The 19,777-nt window shown below is 39.8% G+C and overlaps 1 protein-coding gene across 3 annotated transcripts in view; it reads right to left on the bottom strand.

Moving 5' to 3' along the window:
• CEP112 (centrosomal protein 112) overlaps positions 1-19,777 on the bottom strand; it is a gene marked incomplete at its 3' end in the record, with an annotated part of 303,692 nt that overhangs the window by 71,105 nt on the left and 212,810 nt on the right. For all 3 annotated transcript variants that reach the window (XM_081318537.1, XM_081318536.1, XM_081318538.1), the window contains one exon: positions 6,637-6,786. In XM_081318537.1, coding sequence (XP_081174663.1) covers positions 6,637-6,786 — 150 coding nt within the window. The remainder of the gene's footprint in view (positions 1-6,636; positions 6,787-19,777) is intronic.

Here is a 19,777-nt window from a genome sequence, read left to right as displayed (position 1 = left end):
GTCTCCTTTACAACTTGAGAAATTAGGGAGGATCCCTTCTAAATCTCTTTCTCCATCTACCATGCAGTTGTGGGATAACCTCTCTCTTATCTGATTGCTCCTCAGGCATTTCTTCACACCATCTCTCAAGTTCTTTCTCACATACCACTACAACAGTGCTATCATAGACTACACAATCCAGATTCCTTGAGCAATCCTGCTGACCCAACGGGCCCCTTCCTTTGAGATCCATGTTGCTGTTTCACAGGGAACTATCACAGTTGATTCCCAAGGATAATTGTTAAACAAATGGCTGCTTCATTGATGGGCCAAAACACAAACTTGTTTTACTGTTTCCAATAAGTCATAGAATTTAGCTTGGTGTATGTATCTGACCAGGTCCTGCAGAGGATAACTTTTGGATGCTAGAAAGAAAGAGTCTATCTTTTCTTAAACTTATCACATAAGGATATAAAATTATATAAAGTAGAGGAGTGTCTATTTATAGCTTTCACATCAAAACTGGATAGGACAAGAACTAGAAGTCACCTTTTCCCCCATAGCTACATTGTACATAAGTTTGGCCCTGCCTACGAAAGCAAGTGTAAGTAGCTTCAATGAAATATACTCTCCTTTGCTATTGGAGGAAGTTATGTTTACTGTAATATATTAATAGAAGCCTCAACTAGTAAATTTATAGCTTAACATTTCAGAAAGGGCAGCTTAATTATTAAGTTTTCATGAACATTTAAGTTAAATTGGTGGTTTTCTTTAAACAATTGTGTATTGGAAATAGAATATTAAATAACAAGATTTAAACTGTTTTAACTGACCTAAATTTAGCTAAAATTTGATACAATTCTATGATTGCTTATTATACAAAATTATAGCAGAAAAAAATGAAAAAATATAATATTGTTGTTTTAGAATGCAAAAAAATAAAAAGTATTTTTTCCAGAAACTCAGAGATTATATGATATGCAGGGGGAAAAAGGATTATGAAAGTCAAGTTGCTAGGCTACCGATAGATGCTTAACTACCTAGCCTCTGCTTGGCAAACTAAGCCAACCCATTGCTTATTTCTAAAATACATTTCCTTAAAAAATACTCAGAGGAAAAGGGAGGAAATGACTGCAAGTAGGGCATCTCAGTGAGCACCAGTTTTCTGACTTGCAGAAGTGAATTTTTATGATTTACCAAAAATAGAGTGCCATTACTGCTTACCCTTGCCCCTTCCAAGAATAAGCATTTACAATCCCCCCCCACCGCTTTTTCTGAAGTGCAGGAAAGCAATTGTCACAGCTAAGTTGTATAAACGCAGCCACAGTCCAAGTTGGCAGCACTGCTTGTCTCACTCTCTTGCCAAATGCTCCTTTTAGCCAGAGGTGGCTATTTATGGTATATTTATAAAAACTACATGGATACCTACACAAATGTGTTCTCTGCATCCTCCAAGGAGTAACCTCATCTTCATTACTGCAAAGCCAACAAGTCTCAGTAACACAGAGGCAATAATTATGTGATATGCAACATTCTTAACAACTGAAAGGCTAATACACATTTGTCAGGCATCTGGAAACGGTGGGGGTTTGACACATGCCTTCCCAGAGATGGTTTAATGAAAGTCATAATATTCCAGAACAATCTAAGCAGAACACCTCACATAGCATAAGCACTCAATGTGTGCCTTCTGCTCAGGAATAAAAATAGCCCTGGAAAGAATGAAACACATTCTGTAATGTGTAGAAGCAGCTTGAAGAGTATGAAGAGAAAAAAAAAGCCAGGCATCACCACCCTTATGGAAGACATAAAAAGCCTTGTTTGACAAGGACTCAATCTCTGACATTAAATGAAAAAGAAATGTCTACTATTTCACAGTTGGTCCTTTTAAGGCACAAGTTTTCAAAAAAATAAAATAATCATGAAACAATGGAATTGGTTGAATAATGAACCAGAGTGGCATTGATAATATGTAGGCATACGGGGGATGCTTGAAAACACACTCTCTATTCTCTAAAGAGCCAGCTGACATTTTGAGGTATCAGTGTAGAGGTCTTTTTAAGCACTGTCTCATTTCTACATTAAAAATCCCATCTTCTAGCCCTGTCCTTTTCCTGCCTCAAATCCTAGAAAGTCAATGTCATCTGAAATCCATTGAAAGAACTAAGGTTGAAAACATTTTGTTGCTGGGAGCTCTTTTTCAAAAAGCCTTGGAGGACTCGAAGAAGTTTGAGGATGACATGATATTTCTGGAAAGAGGGAGGCTATTTGTTTTAGTTTACTTCTTCAGATATTTTCATATAAAATACATGCATACATGAATCTAAAAAAAGCTTAACACTTAATTGTTACCACTTAGTTGCTTCTACCCTTGATTATTATTATTTGAATGTATCACTGCGCTTTCAAATTCTGGCAGTATAATTTTGAGATGATAGTTCGTGGCATATTTCTTGACTGCTTGTTCCTTTACTGCTGATGGTTGATCCACCATTAAAGTTTATTGTTCCTTTATTGTTGATAGTTGAACCAGTACATTTCACTTAATACTGTTATAGGGTCAACAATATTAAACTAGTAAACTTTAATGGAGGGCATTAAATGATTGTTTATACTGTCATCTAGGTATTACAAGGAACTCATTCTGAAATGAAGATTCTATTAGAAATGTTGACTTCCAGATGCCATTGTAGTGAAGCCAATGACTCTATGTACTTATTTGCTCTTCTGTTTCAACTCTGAAGGCTGAAAGCTTCTCTGAATGATCCAGCTGAAATTGAGACAAGAGGCAGTTGTACTAAGGGCTCAATTGGACCACAGATTGTGTCATAATCTTGGTTAATGTCATGAGCTTGAACCTTGCAATCTACATCATTCTGACATGTGTCTGGCAAAGCATATTCACAAACAATATTCTTAAATTGTTAGATGTTTAAAGACACTGTTCATCTTTTGACTTAAGATCCAGTAAACGATCATACCAGAACTATTCACAAATTATACTTGAGTCATGTAATGAATAGTACAAATATTAAAATTTGTTCCCTTTCACTTTTAGTGCAATGGTGCCCCCTCTCTGAATTGAGATATACAAGCCATAAGCAAACAAACAAAATACTTATAACACAATTGGAGGCACGTGTTATAAAGAGTTCAAAAACATGCAGCATTTTTTTTCCAACATGCTTTTTAAAAGAGTAACAAAGGCTTGCTTGTGGAGCACATAATGATAGCCAACACACTTGTATACAATAGATGCATTACAATCACTGTTAAAACCAATTAAAAAGTTTTATACTAGATCTTTTTTAAAAGAACAAATATCATATGGAAATTAAGAGGTATTTAGAGCACTATAACATTTACAAAGCAATGGTGCTTCCAAATAGGCATTTGAAAAGCCAACTATTACCGTAGTAAGTAGATAAAAGAGACAAAGATTTCCTACAAGATAAATTAGCTTTAAATAATAATATAACAGTGGGCTTGCAAATGAAATGTTTTTACTTTATAAAAGGATAGGAATAAAACAGGTTTAGTTCTCTTCTGAGGGAAAGGAGGAGCAGAAGGTTAAGTAAAGAAAGAGCTGATGGAGTTCTCCATGTAACTATCCCTACTGTATAAAAGCAAAATCATCAGTACTAAGATTCAAGCTGTCAAATTTTTTGGAAGAGCACTTTGAAAATAGTGGTTAACTTGGGGATAGATCAAAACTTTTGAGTAGTCCAATTTTTCAACCAACTTTAGGATGTTACCAATTTAAATAAGGGCCAGGAGCCCTTATTTTCTTGTCTTGTCTGAAAGCAATCAAACACTGAAGCATATTCTGGACAGCCCTTCTTCAACTCTAAGCTTCACCTGACATCCTGGAAACCCTGACATATGTCTGGATCTGACAACGTTGTTCTGCTTACTACTCTGAATTTGGCAGTCAATAATGAATCCTTTGCTTGACTTCTGTACTGGAACTTGATCATGCTTTTGCCTACAACTCAGCTTTGTGTGTTCTTGGCTGGTTTTTGACATCAGCCTGAACCCAGGGAAATTGATCAAAGTTTTGATCTTGTCTCATATGTCCTGGAATATTTCAGGATTTCTGTTATTAGAAGTTGAATGCAATGTAACAATGAAAATAAAGCAATCATGAAATTTCTGATAGTATGCAATTTACAATCTTTTGCTGAACCTTTAAGCCTAAATGAATCAACAACAGCTATTCAACAAACCATTAAGAAGTGAATTTTAAAGCATGATGTAACTATTAATTTTGAAATGTTTCAAGTATGGAATGTCATAAATATCCTGTTTTGATTATGAAACTTGTTTTCATATGCAAAACTGGGGTCCTTCAACTATGTAGGAACTTCACATCAAGATAACAAATTTAAAATATTGAAGAGTTTGGAGAAACCTGGACTAATGTGAAAACACTGGAAATTTAGGACAGAAGAGAGGAAATGAAATATTCATTATAGTTTGAAGCCCCCTTCTAACGCTAGAAAGAGATCCTCAATTCATCTTAGTATAGTTTTCATTTTTGTCTCTATGACATTTGAACATTTTGAATTCTATATAGGATTAGAGAACAATATCTACCATTCATCAAGCAAGAGAAATATTCAGTACAGCGTTCACCAAATGGCCAATAATAAAATGGTGTATGCAATAGTCCACCAGGAAATGACCAAGGCATGAGTAACTGTGAGCAAGGCCTCCTGTCTAGAAAAGGGTGCAATTGGTGTACAAGGCATATTGTGTACAAAAGCCTCCTAGCCACAGTTTCCACCTGCTTCCCAAGCAGAAGCTGCAAGTCTCACAGCCACTGCCTGTGGAAGTGTTACATCACTGAATGTCAGAGATAACAAAGAAAGACCCAATGACTCAAAACCACTCCATCTTGCCGGAGTTGAGCTGGAGCTAGTTCCTCCCCATCCAGACTGCCAAAGTTTTCAAGCAATGAGTCAGATGAAATAGCATGCAAGAGTCTGTTACTATAACCTTATAATAAAAGTAGAATTAGCTTATTTATCTTTGGTTTCAAGATTAGTCTACCTTGGAGAGCTGATGATAGGTCATTCACAAGTGTGACCAATGCCATCTTTGTATTAAAATTCAAATTGAATCCAGACTGAAAAGGATCCAGGTAATTCATTTCATCCAGGGCCCTCTTGAGTAGGGAGTCCACCACCAACTCCTTTGAAGCTGGTGGAACCATCCACTCCTGCAAAGAGGCATTAACCATAGTTTGGACACTCAGGAGTCCTTGACCAACCAGGAGGGGCATAAGTCCAGAACATAACTAACCAGGCTCACTGATTGGCTCAAACTCCTCCCAGAGGTCACTTCCTAAAGGATTTGTCCAGCCAGCACCATCAACAAGTGAAATAAACTGACTTTCTCTGACAGATGATGAGTACAATATATTCTCCAAAATTGCTCTGCAAGAGCTTTCATGGCTCTTCCTTCCCAAGGAGGGACATGGCAATCTGAAACAAGACTGCTGGTTGGCTATCTGCAGATGTGATAAGAGCAGAGAAATACATTTGCTTTGCTGCCCTTATTGCTACAAAGTACATCATAATAAAGGCTCTTATCTGTGCTTGGTTGGCTTTACTTTTCATCTTTCACTAGCAATGTTCCAGGCATCACTGTATCGCTTCATCTTCTACAGTTCCTTAGTAAATCATGAAACTCTATATGATCCATAAACAAAAAGAGTCCACACTGGTATGACCCAATCCACATGCCTATCACATGCTCATTACAAGCAATGACCAAGACTTCCACCAATCCATGCACCAGAGCTTTGGGGTAAAACCCAAGTTGCTTCTGAAATCCAATTGGGTCCACCAGTTGCCAAATGAATAGGCCCCACTTCAGTTAGAATAGATATGGTGGCAAAGAAAATTTCTAAGACATGGAATAGTCATGGATGGATATAATTATCAATCCCAAACTAAGTACAAAATACAAATTAATCAAGGATCCTCAATCAAGAATGAAGTCACCATCACTTGGACCGAACTACATGTCATGTGATGGGTGTCCATGACTAACAAACAGGGACAGGGAACTAATGCACAGCTGGACACATTAAAAGAGCTCTTAGAATCTATTCATTTTTTTCTGAAGATCACTAGATTAAATTCCTACATTAACACAGCCAAACCCTGACTCAGATACTTCAAGAAGACCCAGTTAGAGTCCAACTCTGATACAAGGATGAAACCCACCCCCCTTTATTCTAGCTCTTACTATTCATGTTTATGAAATTTGGTAAGGAAGCACAAAAATGTAACTTTTCACATGCTGAATATTTCAAACTGTAAATGAACCACATATTCAAGCGTGTGTTTAAGGAAACGTGAATGAATTTTGTTAAATCCCACAAAGAAGGCAAGCAATAGATATTTTTAAATTAACCATCTAATGTGCTTAGAAATTTTCATTCACTGTATTTTTTAGCATTCACAATGCATCTAAAACACAACAAAAATAACAAGCGTATTTTATATGAAATTTCTAGAGAAAAAGAATTGCTGACTTCTATAAAAGCGTAACTTCAACATGCATTTTTAAGGCCACAGTCAATATTTTCAAAACTTTTAATTATACTCAAACAGCTGGCAGCATAATTGACTCAAAGCCCCAGATTACCTTGATTGCTGTGTCATTATCTCTAATCAGCTGCTGTTTCTCATCTTCAAACTTTTGTAAAACATCTTGCAGACGCCTTTCTCCAGCAAGTTGCCGCTGGTTGCTTTCCTCTGTCAGAGAGGAAATGGTTGTCTTAAGTTCAGCTATGATCTAAAAAGAAAACAGCATGCTAAAACTATTGCAACAGAAAGAAGTTATACATTTTGCAATGTATTTATCATTGACACAAGAATTTGAGTTGCCAAACTCAACTGTTACATGCCAGCAAGCAGAAAATTCTACAGAGAGAAAAGAAACATTGAGTTTGGAATAGCATAAACTGCTAACAAAAACATTTAGGAGAAAATTTTCCACTATGAAAGTTCCTCAGTAATCTGCATACCAGAACAAAGCACACTTGTTATGTGAAAAACAGCAAATATAGGATTCCAATTTTCCACTTTACTGTAATGGTTTGAAAACTGACAGTCTGAAATGCTTCTGCATGTATACTGAGAAATGCAGCAAATAGAATATTGAATTAATCACCGAAGAATGAAAATGTATATTATTATACATTATACTACTGTATAGTATAACCAGTCTGCCTTTTTTGCATGAGACTAGTTATCAATACATTCAGCCATTTACAAGCAAATTTTCCCCAGTAATCTCTTCTACCTACCCTGAACTACATAGTGTATATTTAGCACTGCCCTAAAGTAGCATTCATTTCAGTCTCTTTATTACATCTTTGGTGGGCATTCTTTCCTTCCCAAACCATTACTGGGATTTTTTTTATAGCTGAGATTCTTTTCTTGAGGGAAATAGTGAAACCTTAGTTTATTTGGTCAGGAGTGGATAATCTTAATCTACATTAATAAATATTCTTTAAAATATTGCTGCCACCATCCCCAAATGATAAACTGAGATTTTTCTTGTAAGGTTATATTCCTGTTTAATCTGGAAAGATTAACATAAAGAATTGTACTCTGTACTCTTTACATAATCAACTGATTGTGAATGATTAAAACTTTATTTAACAGTAAAGAATTTACCACATTTATTGAGATGAAAAGGGTTTCAGTTTGCAACTAATATATCTGTGTATACTAGACTGAAGACAGCCTTTCTCTGAACTAGCAAACATGCAAGTCTCTTCACTATGAACAGGGTAGTTTGCTGTTTGTAGTGGGATTTAGTGGGATTTAAACCAAATCAGTGTATATGAGCACATACACACATCTATAAACAGAAACAGATAAAAGAAAAAAAGTAGTATAGTTCTTCAATTATAAGGAAAAACTGAGCAACCCAAGGATACAAACGCACAACCATAACGCTGCCTACATGGACACAACATTCACAAAAAATTTACGTTAACAGCAGCAGGATAAGAAAAATCAACTTAACTGGGAAATTCTGGGCGCTGAAGTTCACACATCTTAAATTTGCCAAATTTGAAAAAACACTGTTGTTGATAAAGCAAAAAAAATGGAACAGACTGAGTCATCCTCACAGAGGCATGCATGCTGGTTTGAAGGGGCATTTTTGTAAAACTCTTAACAAAAAAGCAAAGAATAATGCATCAATTCTGGCCAAAGTAAAAGCTAAAGTAAAAATCAAAAATTCAGAATGCTTATGAGGACAAGTAAGAAGTTGGAAGGTACCCATTTATTTATTTATAACTCAAGGCAGCAAACAGACACAATATTCTTTCCTTATTCTGTTTTTCTCGCAATAACAATCCTGGAAGGTGGGCTGGACTGGGAGAGACAAGTGGACCAGCTGAGAGAGACACAGCCACGAGAGAAGCAGCCATTCTCCACTGCTTACAATGTCAAGAAATGTTATTCTTGTGGGGCTAGAGGGCATATAGCCAAATTCTGTAGAAAGGGTAAAAAACAGAATGTGAATAGCAGTGGGAAGGCTAAGAAGGGCATTGGTTTGGCTATTTCTGGTGAACCAACATCCAGAAACAATGAATTGTGGGTTGTTGATAGTGGGGCTTCACAATGCATTACTAAAGTGAAAGAGAGGTTTGTTAATATGAAAAACAGCAACCAATATGTTTCACTGGCCAATGGTTGGAGGATGAAGGCCTCTGGTGAAGGTAATTCCTATTGTCCATGCATTGATGAACAGTTACCTATGTTATATATACCTAAACTAAGATTCAACCTGTTATCTGTAAGGGAATTGGTTAAGGTTGGGTTTGTGGTAACATTCAGAGGGGAGCAATGCACTATTGAGAGGAATGGAACCTGTGTAACTGCTAATTTGAATAATGGTTTATTCGTTCTCACAAGTAACCAGGTTAGTACAGTTAAAGCTAACTCAATATGTGAGAACAAGAAGCCACATGATGAATGTATACATTTATTGCATAGGCGGTTAGGGCATGTAAACTTTAACTCACTACGTAAAACAGTGGAATTAGTAGAGGGAGTTAAACTGAAGCCATGTAGTAAGTATTTGAATTGCAATGCCTGTAATCAGGAAAAGAGTAAGGCAAGTCCGGCCAACAGGATAAACAGCTTCAAAACAACTGTACCTTTGGAAGTTGTGTTTGCTGATTTAATTGGACCCATGAAACCAAGTTTAGGAGGGTCATGTTATATTTTAAGTATATTGGACCACTACTCTAGATATGGTTTTTGTTATCTGCTTAAGTCAAAGGCAGATACTTTCCAACAATTTGCAAACTGGCTGAAGTTCGTGGAGAGAAAAACAAAGAGAAAGGTTCAGTGCATAATTACTGATAATGGTACTGAATTTACAAATAAGCGTTTTGTTGATATGTTACAATCAGCTGGCATTGAGCATAAACGTTCAGCCCCTTATAGGCCTCAACATAATGCTTTTGTTGAGAGACGTGGGCAAACGTTACAAGCCATGATGAGAACCATGTTAAGAGATTCTGGCTTAACAGATAGACTGTGGGGGGAGGCAGCAAAATGTGCAAACCATGTTCTGAATATAGTTGTTAATACTTCTACTGGTAAAATACCATATACAATATGGCATGGTAGAAGACCAAACCTTGATTACCTGCACACGTTTGGCACCCCAGCTTGGGTCCACATTCCTGCACAACTCAGGAGTAAAGGCCAACATAGGGCTAGGCAATTATACTTCGTAGGTTACGAAGCTAATCACAGATCCTATCGTTTCTGGGAACGAGGCACAACTAATGTATATAACAGTGCTAGTGCAAAATTCCTTGAGCACGTTGGTTGGGATAGGTTAGAGCAAGTAACTGTTAATACTGATCCTCTAGTGTTTGAGGACTCCTCTGATAACGTAACTAGTAATGATAATACATCTCCTGTAAATATAAAAGATGAAGAGGAGATAGGGGAGATAAAAGAGGAATCAGAGGAAGGAAAGGAGACAGAAATTCAAAGCCCTGTAATTCCTTGGCGTTCAATGCGTATCAGACATCCACCTGATCGCTATGAAGCTAGTATAGTATGTCAAGTTAGTGTAGAGCCATCTAACTATGATGAGATCAGGATGTATCCTGAAAAGGAACAAGCATCATGGAAAGCTGCAATGAACAGGGAGTTGAATTCTTTGCAGGATCTTAAGGTTTATGTGAAAGCAAAACTGCCACCTGGTGAGCAAGCTATAGGTTGTAAATGGATATATAAAATAAAGAAGGGTGTAGACGGAACTATAACCCATAAGGCACGTTTGGTTGCACAAGGTTTTGCCCAAACTACTGAGGATTATGACGAAGTGTTTGCACCCAGTCTAAGGGCAACTACTTTAAGAGCAGCTTTAGTATGGGCGGCTAAAAACCAATATATGGTTAACCATGTAGATGTTGAAACTGCATATCTACATGCTCCATTGCAACATACTATTTATTTAAGAATACCACCAGGATTGACCAGTGATAGAGACCATGATTGTTGGGAATTAAAGAAAAGCCTCTATGGATTGAAACAATCAGGCTATGAGTGTAATACATGTTTAGTTAATGAGTTAAGTGCAATAGGTTTTGTAGCCAGTAATGCTGATCCTTGTTTGTTTAGAAGAGAACACAACGGAGCATTATCTTTTCTCTTATTATTCACAGATGATATTGCAATAATAACAAAAACTGAGTTAGAAGCACAAACTATCATTTCAAGATTGCAAAATAAATTCACAATTAGAAATCTTGGAGAAATTAGCCACTATTTGGGGTTAGATATTGTGAAAACAAATAGGGGTTTTAAGGTGTCGCAAGCCAGTAAGATATCTCAGTTATTAAAGAGATACAATATGGAAATGTGTAAACCAGCAAAAACTCCGATGGCTATGGATTTTAAGGACACTAATGTTGAGAGTCCTGTATTTGATAAGACTATGTACCAATCTTTGATAGGAAGTCTTATGTATCTGAGTAATTGGACTAGACCTGATATTTCTTACTGTGTAAACCAATTAGCTAGGTACAACAATAATCCAACTGTTAGACACTGGCAATCAGCTAAACGGGTATTAAGGTATTTGAAGCAAACTATTCACTACTCGTTATATTTAGAGCCAAATCGTGAGTTAATCCTTACTGCATATGCAGATGCGAGTTTTGCCTCTGATTCAAACAGTCGTAAATCTACCTCAGGGTTGGCTGTAATGTTGGGTGATTCTTTAATTGGATGGAAGTCTATTAGACAAAAACACATAAGCTTATCTACAATGGAGGCTGAATTTTCATGTTTATCAGTGTTATGTACAGAACTGCTAGTGTACAAACAATTATTGTTAGATATGGGTTTAAATGTAAATGATCCATTCATTGTGTATGAGGACAATCAAGCTGCAATAAAGATGGCTAATAATGCTGCAGTAAGAACAAGATCTAAACATACTGATCTTCGTTATTTAAATGTCAGACAATGTGTCAAAGATAAATTAATACAGTTAGAGTATTGTCCATCTGATGTAAATATTGCAGACCATTTTACGAAGGTACAAAGTGCTGTGAAACACAATGCTAATTGTGAAAGAATGTGCATAAGATTGTAAGAGTTATATATTATTCTACCCAAAGGGGAGAATGTTAGGCATATGGTGTTAGCCTACAATGTTGGGTTGAAAATATATTAACCATAATGCTATGTCTTTAAGAAGTTAATTGGCCAATGGGTGTGTAAGTGTTCTCATGGCCATAAGAGGAAGCTAGGAACGTAGCTTCTCTCTCTCTCTGAATTCACTGCTTTCTACTGTTACTGTTTTTGCTCTGCTGTTGGTTTACTACTGTTGTAAACCTGAACTGTGTATTGACCTCTGGACCGGTAAGAAGACTTTGTAGTTTGGATTACTCCTTGGACTGTTGCTATTGTGTATGACTTGGACTGTTTATTTTTGACTGTGCATTTTTGTTCTTACACCACCTCAAAGTAAAATACTTTTTGCTTTTAGAACTCAGTGTATTTCTGTGTGTGACTTTTACTGCTCTCAGTGCCCTTCCTTGTCTGTGCAACTCTTTGGTAGCACGAGGAGACCCTGCACAATAAATTCCTTAACAAGAAGGACTGGTCCAAAGTCACTCAGCTGGCTTTCTTGCCCAAGGCAGCACTAGAACATATTTTCCTGTTTTCTGTCTAGTACCTTAACCACTTTTAGGAAAATCACACAAGTTTTGAGGATGGGAACCAGACTTACATTGATGTAAACATCAGTGTCCTGGATATGTTGTTTAAGAACAATTTCGGTTCATAAAGACAAGTTCCTAGTTGCTGCTGTTTTTATATTTATATACCATGTCAAGGAATTGTGCAGGTATCCAAATGAAGTCAGAGACGTTGACACAAACTTGCAGTTTTATATAAGTAAATATGTTTTACATCTATATTTACAGCAACAAGATAGTCAGGCAAACAGGAGCATCATGAGGTAAAATCAGAGCATACAGGGAACCCAGAAGAAAAAGGTAGGAAAACAGGGAAACTCCCCCTCTACAACAACCAATCACAGTGTACATTGCCTCAGGCAGGAGCCAGCACTCTCGAATTAATCAACTACAGTGAGGGAAAAAATATTATTATTATTATTATTATTATTTTTAATCCCATTTATATCCCGCCCTTCTCCGAAGACTCAGGGCGGCTTACAATCTAAGAAGCACAAATCAATGTGCTACAGTGAGGGGAAAAATTATTTGATCCCCTGCTGATTTTGTAGGTTTGCCCACTGACAAAGAAATGATTAGTCTATAATTTTAATGGTAGGTTTAACAGTGAGAGACAGAACAACAACAAAAAATCCAGAAAAATGCATTTCCAAAAAGTTATAAATTGATTTGCATTTTAATGAGTGAAATAAGTATTTGACCCCTTCGCAAAACATGACTTAGTACTTGGTGGCAAAACCCTTATTGGCAATCACAGAGATCAGGCATTTCTTGTAGTTGGCCACCAAGTTTGCACACATCTCAGGAGGGATTTTGTCCCACTCTCTTTGCAGATCCTTTCCAAGTCATTAAGGTTTCGAGGATGATGTTTGGCAGCTCAAAACTTCAGCTTCCTCCACAGATTTTATATGGGATTAAGGTCTGGAGACTGGCTGAGGGAAGGAGGTACTCATCCAAGATTTGAGGTACATGGCCCCATCCATCATCCCCTTGATGCGGTGAAGTTGTCCTGTCCCCTTAGCAGAAAAACACCCCCAAAGCATAATGTTTCCACCTCCATGTTTGCGGTGCAGATGATGTTCTTGGGGTCATAGGCAGTATTCCTCCTCTTCTTAACATGGCAAGTTGAGCTGATGCCAAAAAGCTCGATTTTGGTTTCCTCTGACCACAACACTTTCACCCAGTTCTCCTCTGAATCATTCAGACGTCATTGGTAAACTTCAGGTGGGCCTGTACATGTGCTTTCTTGAGCAGGGGGACATTGCAGGTGCTGCAGGATTTCAATCCTTCATGGTGTAGTGTGTTACCAATTGTTTTCTTGGTGACGGTGGTCCCAGTTGCCTTGAGATCATTGACAAGATCCTCCCATGTAGTTTTGGGCTGATTTCTCACTGTTCTCATGATCACTGAAACTCCACAAGATTTGCATGGGAATCCTGGTTCATGAAACTTTCATTTACTTAATTTTTATTTATTTTTATTTATTAAATTTATATGCCACCCTTCTCACTATCCAAAGCACTATCTGGACAGCTTACAGTGCAATACAATAAAAGCAAATACAAAAACATTAAAATTAAGAAGAATTAAATAAAACTAAGAACCAAGTGCACAAGCAATAGGGAAGTGGGATCTCCTCTATTACTTCAGAACCACCTTTAGCACAAAGCGACTAAGAACCTATATTAGGTCTTATCTCGCAGCGATGAGGGCGGCGAGGTGTAATTACTTCTCTGCCCTCATCGCGTCTGCAGATAATCGCCCGGCCGCCCTGTTTAGGGTGACTCGCTCCCTCCTTAATCAGGAGGTGAGGGAGGATCCCTTGCAGGGTCGTGCCGAGGAGTTTGGTCAACATCTGTTGGATAAAATCGCTCGGATTCGGACCGGTTTGGACTCCAACTGGGCAGAGTCCGACGATCAGGACACGGGCGGTCTTGTCAATGTTATCTGGGAGGAGTTTGATTCTGTGACCCCTGAGGAAGTGGACAGGATTATGGGGAGGTTGAGCTCCACCACATGTTTATTGGACCCGTGCCCTTCTTGGCTGGCTTATGCAGCTAGGGAGAGGACACGAGGCTGGTTCCAGGCAGTTATATCTGCTTCTTTGAGTGAGGGTAATTTCCCCACCGTCTTGAAGGAGGCGGTGGTGAGACCTCTCCTCAAGAAGCCTGCCTTGGACCCAGCTGTGTTAAACAACTTTCGTCCTGTCTCCAACCTTCGCTTTCTTGCGAAGGTTGTTGAGAGTGTGGTGGCGCATCAGCTTCCTCTGGTTCTGGATGAAGCGGATTATCTAGACCCGTCCCAATCGGGTTTCAGGCCCGGGTACAGCACGGAGACGGCATTGGTCGCTCTGGTGAATGATCTCTGGAGGGCTCGGGACAGAGGACATTCCTCTGTCCTAGTCCTATTAGACCTCTCGGCGGCTTTCGATACCATCGACCATGGTATCCTGCTGCGGCGTCTCAGGGGATTGGGAGTGGGAGGCACAGTTCTTCAGTGGTTCTCCTCCTATCTCCTGGGACGCTCGCAGTCGGTGTTGGCAGGGGGGCAGAGGTCAACCCCAAGGGCTCTCGCTTGTGGAGTTCCTCAGGGATCGGTCCTCTCGCCTCTCCTGTTTAACATCTACATGAAACCGCTGGGTGAGATCATTCGTGGTTTTGGAGTTGGGTATCATCAATATGCCGATGATACCCAACTTTTTATTTTGACCCCAAACCACCCCAGTGATGCCCTCGCTGTGATGTCCCGTTGCCTTGAGGCGGTTCGGGTCTGGATGGGGAGGAACAGACTTCAGCTCAACCCTGACAAGACTGAGTGGCTGTACATTCCGGCATCCCGGGACATTCAAAATGTTCCATCTCTTTCTATGGGGGGTGAGTTTTTACCCCCCGTGGACAGGGCTCGCAACCTGGGAGTCCTCCTAGATTCACGGCTTACTCTAGAAGATCACATAGTAGCCGTGACTAGGGGGGCTTTCGCCCAGGTTCGCCTGGTGCGTCAGTTGCGGCCCTATCTGGACCGGGATGCCCTGTGTACGGTCACTCATGCGCTCGTGACCTCTCGTCTGGACTACTGCAATGCTCTTTACATGGGACTTCCCTTGAAGACCACTCGGAGGCTCCAACTGGTACAGAATGCGGCCGCGAGAGTTGTCTTGGGAGTTTCCCGGTACTCCCATGTTACACCTTTGCTCCGCGAGCTGCATTGGCTACCAGTTGTCTTCCGGGTGAGGTTCAAGGTCTTGGTGATGGTTTTTAAGTCCTTACATGGCATGGGTCCGGAATACCTCGGGGACCACCTGCTGCCGGCGTCAACTCCCCTCCGCCCTGTGCGTTCCCACAGAGAGGGCCTCCTCAGGGTGCCTCCGGTCAGAGAATGCCGGCTGGTGGCCCCCAGGGGGAGGGCCTTCTCTGTGGGCGCCCCGGCTTTATGGAACCAACTGCCGGTTGAGCTCCGGATGGCACCGGATCTTCGCTCCTTCCGGCGCGGGTTAAAGACCCATCTATTCGAACAAGCTGGCCTGGCCTGATGGGGGAATGTTAGGGTTTTAATGGGTTTTATATTTTGATTGTTTTAATTGGGCAATTATTTAATCCTTTTTTTAACTTTTGTATTTCTATTTATATGCCCTGTTCACTGCCCTGAGTCCTTCGGGAGAAGGGCGGTATAAAAATTCAATAAATAATAATAATAAAAATAATAATAATTCCCATCGGGGGCCCAAGCCATCCACCAGCGCCATGTCTTCAGGGCCTTTTAGAAGGCCAAGAGGGTGGAAGCAGATCTCACTTCTAGTGGAAAGATGTTCCAAAGGCAGGGGTCATGGCAGAAATGGCTCTTCTCCTGGATCCCACAAGCTAGAATTCCTTGACCAACGGGATACGTAGCAAGGCCCTTCTGCCCTCAGCCACTGAAGCAAGACAGTTCCTCAGATAACCTGGCCCCATGTCATGAAGGGCTTAATAACCAACACTTGGTTGGTTATTTGAATTGGACCTGAAAGCAAACTGGCAATCAGTACAGCTCATGCAATAGAGGTGTTAATATGTGCCAGCTTAGAGGTATCTAGACCTGCCTGTGTGGCTTTCTGTACGAATAGTAGTTTCTGAATACTCTTCAAGGCTAGCCACATGTAGAGTGCATTGCAATACAAGTAGCCCATGACTGTTCTGTACCAGCCTGCTACCGGCCCTGCAGAAAAAGCAGGGACAACCCCTTTTACAAGAAGGCAAGAGGCTGGAACTAATCCTACCAAATTTATGGATACAAAAGCAAACAAGACACGAACCATGAAACAGGAGCTATTCAAGCGGTTGCCTTCAGCAAACCAGCCCTCCCACGCATTCCCCTTTTATACAGTTCAGGGCGTGGCTTCTCTCTGCCTCCTTCCGAGGTGCCCCATTGCCTTCCTCTGTTTACTCCTGATTGACTGCCTCCTGCGTCGGGCGTCCTTGAACAGGGCCAGCTGTGGGTCATCTTCATCCACGCTGTCAGGCTCACACAGCTGGGTCTCCGTCGTGACCAGGTGGGAGGGGCCTGGCTGAGGGCTCTCATCAGCAAGCTCTCCAACCCCCTCAGCAAGCTCTTCAACACCCCCCTCCTCCTCTGAGTCGTCCGACCCAACTGCCGAACCCACAGGCTGACCCTGAATCACAACAATGACGTACGACCACGTTGAGCCCAAAATTTCTGTTGTCAAGCCAGACAGTTGTTAAGGGAGTTTTGCCCTATTTTACAATTGTTCCTTGTCATAATTGTGACGTGAATCACTGCAGTTGTTAAGTTAGTAACATGGTTAAATGAATCTTGCTTCCCCATTGAATTTGCTTGTCAGAAGTTTGCAAAAAGTGATCACATGGCCCCAGGACACTGCAGCTGTCATAAACATATGCCAGTTTCCAAGTATCCAAATTCTGATCACGTAACCATGGAGATGCTTGCAACGGTCGTAAGTGTGAAAAATGGCCATAAGTCACTTTTTTCAGTGCCATTGTAACTTCAAACAGTCACTAAACGAATGGTTGTAAATTGAGGACCAGCTGTAGTCCAAATGAGAGATGACCTAGGCATGAGGGATTGAGCTAACTTTTAGTCATATATCTGGATGAGCCAATATAATTTCATAAATAATTTCAACCACACCTGAGATATATTCTACAAATGAAGACCGCATCCAGACTTCATTGCTGACCTCTTTCATTATTGTGAAATCCTGTCTCTGCGTTTTTGCAAAAGATCCAGCTGTTGCAAAGGCTTCCTAAGTGATGCATTCCTCCAGATGAAACCCAGTGCCATAATTCCTTCTTATCACAATGCTTCTACAGAGGAACTTGCATAGAAACTCCTTGCATCTTCACAACTAGCTGGTAGCTAAGACAATCACCATAAAATAAATGTTCAGTGATTCTTGAGCCTGCAGCTAAACTTTCTATTCATTTACTATTTCTCAGAGGTTATGTCTGCAAATGTAGTCAAAAGGTAAATCCCCATTTACACAAACATGTTTTTAGATAAGTAAAGAGAGGTTCCCACTCACAGATTTTCACCCAGATGGATAATACACCGAAATTTCAAAAGTAAGCAGAGAAAGAGACTTTCCCCAGCCCTCCATTACTGGTAAAGAATACTTGATAGGACATAGGAAGATTATCCAAAGCCCTTCCTTTTTGGCTAGAGAGCAAAACAGTTCAGTCATTTTGTAATCCTCAAGAGGGAAAGGGGGGAAAGGAGAGGCTTGCCTGAACAGATTTTTTTTAAAAAAAAATCCTCTAGGCCTCACCCTTTCTGGTAAAGTCTTTTTCTCAAGGGACAGTGAGCAAGATTGTGGTTAGATACAAGACACATTAAGGGAATGAACACATCCTCAGATAATGAAGGCTTGGAATGAGAACTGGTGAAAGCCAGGGGAGAGTTGGTTTCTTGGAAAAAGACCAAGCTTGAGAAAAACAAAGGGCAATATTCCAGGTTTATGAAAAAGTAAACTGTCTGTGGTAATGTGCCAAACTGATTTCCCTGGAGAATGGAGGTTAAGGAGAAGCTCTAGATCAGGATTCAAAGGAGGAAATGTCATCATTCAAAAGCCTCTGATCAACAGCTGGAAATCTGTAAGGAGCAAGGTTTATTGAGATGAATTACCGAGAAACAGGAACAGCAAAATGAAATACACTGCCAGGCATTTGTGCTTTATTTTTTGTGGGTGTGTCTGCTTGATTGTTTTTTGGAAATTGCCCTTGATAACTTTTGTGTTTGAAGTTTGTAAGGCCAACTTTGCTTCCTGTATTTTTGTTCCTTCTTAGGCTCTTTGAGCCACAGATCTCCCTCAATGTGGATCTGTACCAAATCGCCCTGATAGCATTTTATGGGACACTGATTTTAAGGCATTGTTTGCTGTCTTATTGGCATTATGTTCTTTATTTTTCCATCTGTAATTGGCTTTGTATGTGACTTCCTAAAGCTAAAAGTAATCTTTACATTTTTATTTTTAATAGTTAATTTTTAAAATATAAATTGTGCTTTTGTTCCAACACCTCAGAAGGAGAGGGGGAATTATTTTCTCTAGTCACACTCCTAAAATTACAATGACCAGGAGGTGGCAGTATAGAGTTCATGTTTCTTTTTCATTATTTGTGTTATACTTACTGTTATTGAAGTCAGCAGGACTTAAAAGCACTGGGTTTGTTGTTTGTTTGTTTTTACTAATCTTTACTAATTTTTACTAATCACACATATATCTAAAGTCTAATTCAGGCAAAGCTTTTTCCTAAATGCTCTTAAAGTCTTTTTAGACTGAAGCCGTATAAATCAAAATAGCTTCTTGTGCTGGTTTACAACAGTGACACTGCTATTTCATTTCAACTAAGAATTTATTCCCTGGCAAGTAATGGTCTTCAGAGTGTGAGATCCCCTTTTTGTCTCACATTCTGTTCTGATCAGAGGAGGAGGCCAGGTCAAAGTATTCCCCCAAAATAGGTGACAGCAGCAGAAATACAGCCTAACAGCTGTTCCATAAAGGTAGGGCAAAAGAACAGGCAGTACTAGAGGACTTGGAGGAACTTAGGCAGGCAACCCAGCCCTTCTCAGCTGCTACAGCATGGCCTGGCTAATTAAATCATTAATTCCCCTGACCATCTGACCTATATACATGCTACAGCAGTGCAGATCACCAGATATGTAAAACTGTAATCTGTCAGTGAATTTTTAACCCTCAGCTACTGCACAAGGAAATTGGCACTTTCCACTTCTTAGGTCTCTCTCTCTCCCCATCCCGTTGACTCTACAGCATAGAGGGGGGGGGGAAAGTGTGGAGTGATCAGTGGTCAGTGCTGTTACTCACACCCACCAACTACCTACCATTTTTCACTCCCATATGGTAGGGAAGACACAATATAACTATAAGCTCTGTTGGACCATGCGTGTCCAACCTTTTAGCTTGCCCCGGCTGCACTTAGTGAAGAGGAGTTGTCTTCCGCCTCATATCAAATATATAGTATAGTTAATGTATGTAAATATCACTAAAATCACACAATAATGATAAAA

This window comes from Vipera berus (genome assembly GCF_964194415.1).
Source record: "Vipera berus genome assembly, chromosome: 2".
Classification (NCBI taxonomy): Eukaryota; Metazoa; Chordata; class Lepidosauria; order Squamata; family Viperidae; genus Vipera; species Vipera berus.
This window is presented reverse-complemented; position numbering and strand designations above follow the sequence as displayed.